Genomic DNA, 1,627 nt, shown 5'->3' with positions numbered 1-1,627 from the left:
TGTATAATTTTTCCACAAAGCCTAACAAACTTTCTAACACAGAGAAATTAGGTCCAGTGACAAACAGGGATTTTCCCTGCAACGTATTGGCTATCTATGCATTTAGTAAACCCAAGTATAGACGCAGCAACCACAGAAGTTAAAAATGTTGGTTTAGAATATCATTACATACAATAAATTTACTAATAATGCTGGATTCCTCTTCCCTTTCTACTGAAGGATCCATGAGAAGAGATAACCAGTCCTTTGCCCTTGGTTTCATTCTCCTGGGACTTACTGGTCAGCAACAACAGGAAAATTTCTTCTTCATCCTCTTCCTCTTCATTTACCCCATCACATTGATTGGAAACCTGCTCATCATCTTGGCCATTCACTCTGACATTCACCTTCACAACCCCATGTATTTTTTCCTTGCCAACCTCTCCTTTGTTGACATCTTATTCTCCTCTGTAACCATCCCAAAGATGCTAGCCAACCATGTCTTGGGCAGCAAAGCCATCTCCTTTGGAGGATGTCTAACACAGATGTATTTCATGATTGACATGTCTAACACAGATAGCTATATCCTGGCTGTGATGGCATATGATCGTGCCGTGGCCATCAGCCGCCCACTTCGTTACACAACAATTATGAGCCCACGGACTTGTGTCTTGCTGGTTGTTGGGTCTTGGGTGGTTGGAAACGCCAATGCCCTCCCCCACACTCTGCTCACAGCTAGTCTGTCTTTCTGTGGCAACCAGGAAGTAGCCAACTTCTACTGTGACACTGCCTCTTTACTCAAGCTGTCCTGTTCTGACATTCACTTTAACGTGAAGATGATGTACCTAGGGGTTGGTATTTTCTCTGTGCCATTACTATGCATCATCATCTCCTACATCCGGGTCTTTTCCACAGTCTTACGGGTTCCATCCACCAAGGGTGTGCTCAAAGCCTTCTCCACCTGTGGCTCCCACCTCACTGTTGTTTCTCTGTATTATGGGACAGTCATGGGCATGTATTTCCGCCCTCTGACTAGTTATAGCCTGAAGGACGCAGTGATAACTGTGATGTACACTGCAGTGACACCAATGTTAAATCCTTTCATCTACAGTCTGAGAAACCGAGACATGAAGGCTGCCCTGGGAAAACTCTTCAGCAAAAGACTCTCCTCATAACCAAGTGAGGACATATTGAGGAATGCAGTCATCAATTAGGCTGCACTTGAAAATCCACCTGCAATCCCCTCCCCCTCCAAGAAGCCACTTTTGTTTCCAGCCACTGAAGTCTTATCAGATCTTGTAACAGTTTCATGAGACATCCCATTGAGATTATAGATATGTAGATGTAGTGTTCCTTTTTCAGAGTTACAGCAAAGGAATATTGGGATCATGTCCCAGCTACGCTACTGACTAGCACTTCATTTCCGTATCTAAATAATAAAAATAAGAATGTCTTCCTTGTCTGTCATAGGGTGTGAGGATAACAGTACTTCATGCTTTGAAGGTTGTAAGTCCCTATTGAAATGTCTATTGGACTATTGTAAATTGGACTATCATGCTTCATCATCCCTACTTTGCTTGTGAACCTTGAGGGCAAGACCTATCTTAACACATCACTCTATTTCTTCCAATGTTGGTCATTAAAGTGC

General features: G+C 43.1%; 1 protein-coding gene across 1 annotated transcript; it reads left to right on the top strand.

Annotated features, from left to right (window-relative positions):
* Nucleotides 1-224: 224 nt before the first annotated feature.
* LOC121017383 (olfactory receptor 1A1) lies at nt 225-1,154 on the top strand. Its single transcript, XM_040455616.1, has one exon. The coding sequence runs from the start codon at nt 225-227 to the stop codon at nt 1,152-1,154; it is 930 nt and encodes a 309-aa protein (XP_040311550.1).
* The last annotated feature ends 473 nt before the right edge of the window (nt 1,155-1,627 follow it).

The sequence above is a fragment of the Herpailurus yagouaroundi genome, unplaced genomic scaffold (genome assembly GCF_014898765.1).
Source record: "Herpailurus yagouaroundi ecotype Mexico unplaced genomic scaffold, PumYag 215, whole genome shotgun sequence".
Taxonomy (NCBI): domain Eukaryota; kingdom Metazoa; phylum Chordata; class Mammalia; order Carnivora; family Felidae; genus Herpailurus; species Herpailurus yagouaroundi.
This window is presented reverse-complemented; position numbering and strand designations above follow the sequence as displayed.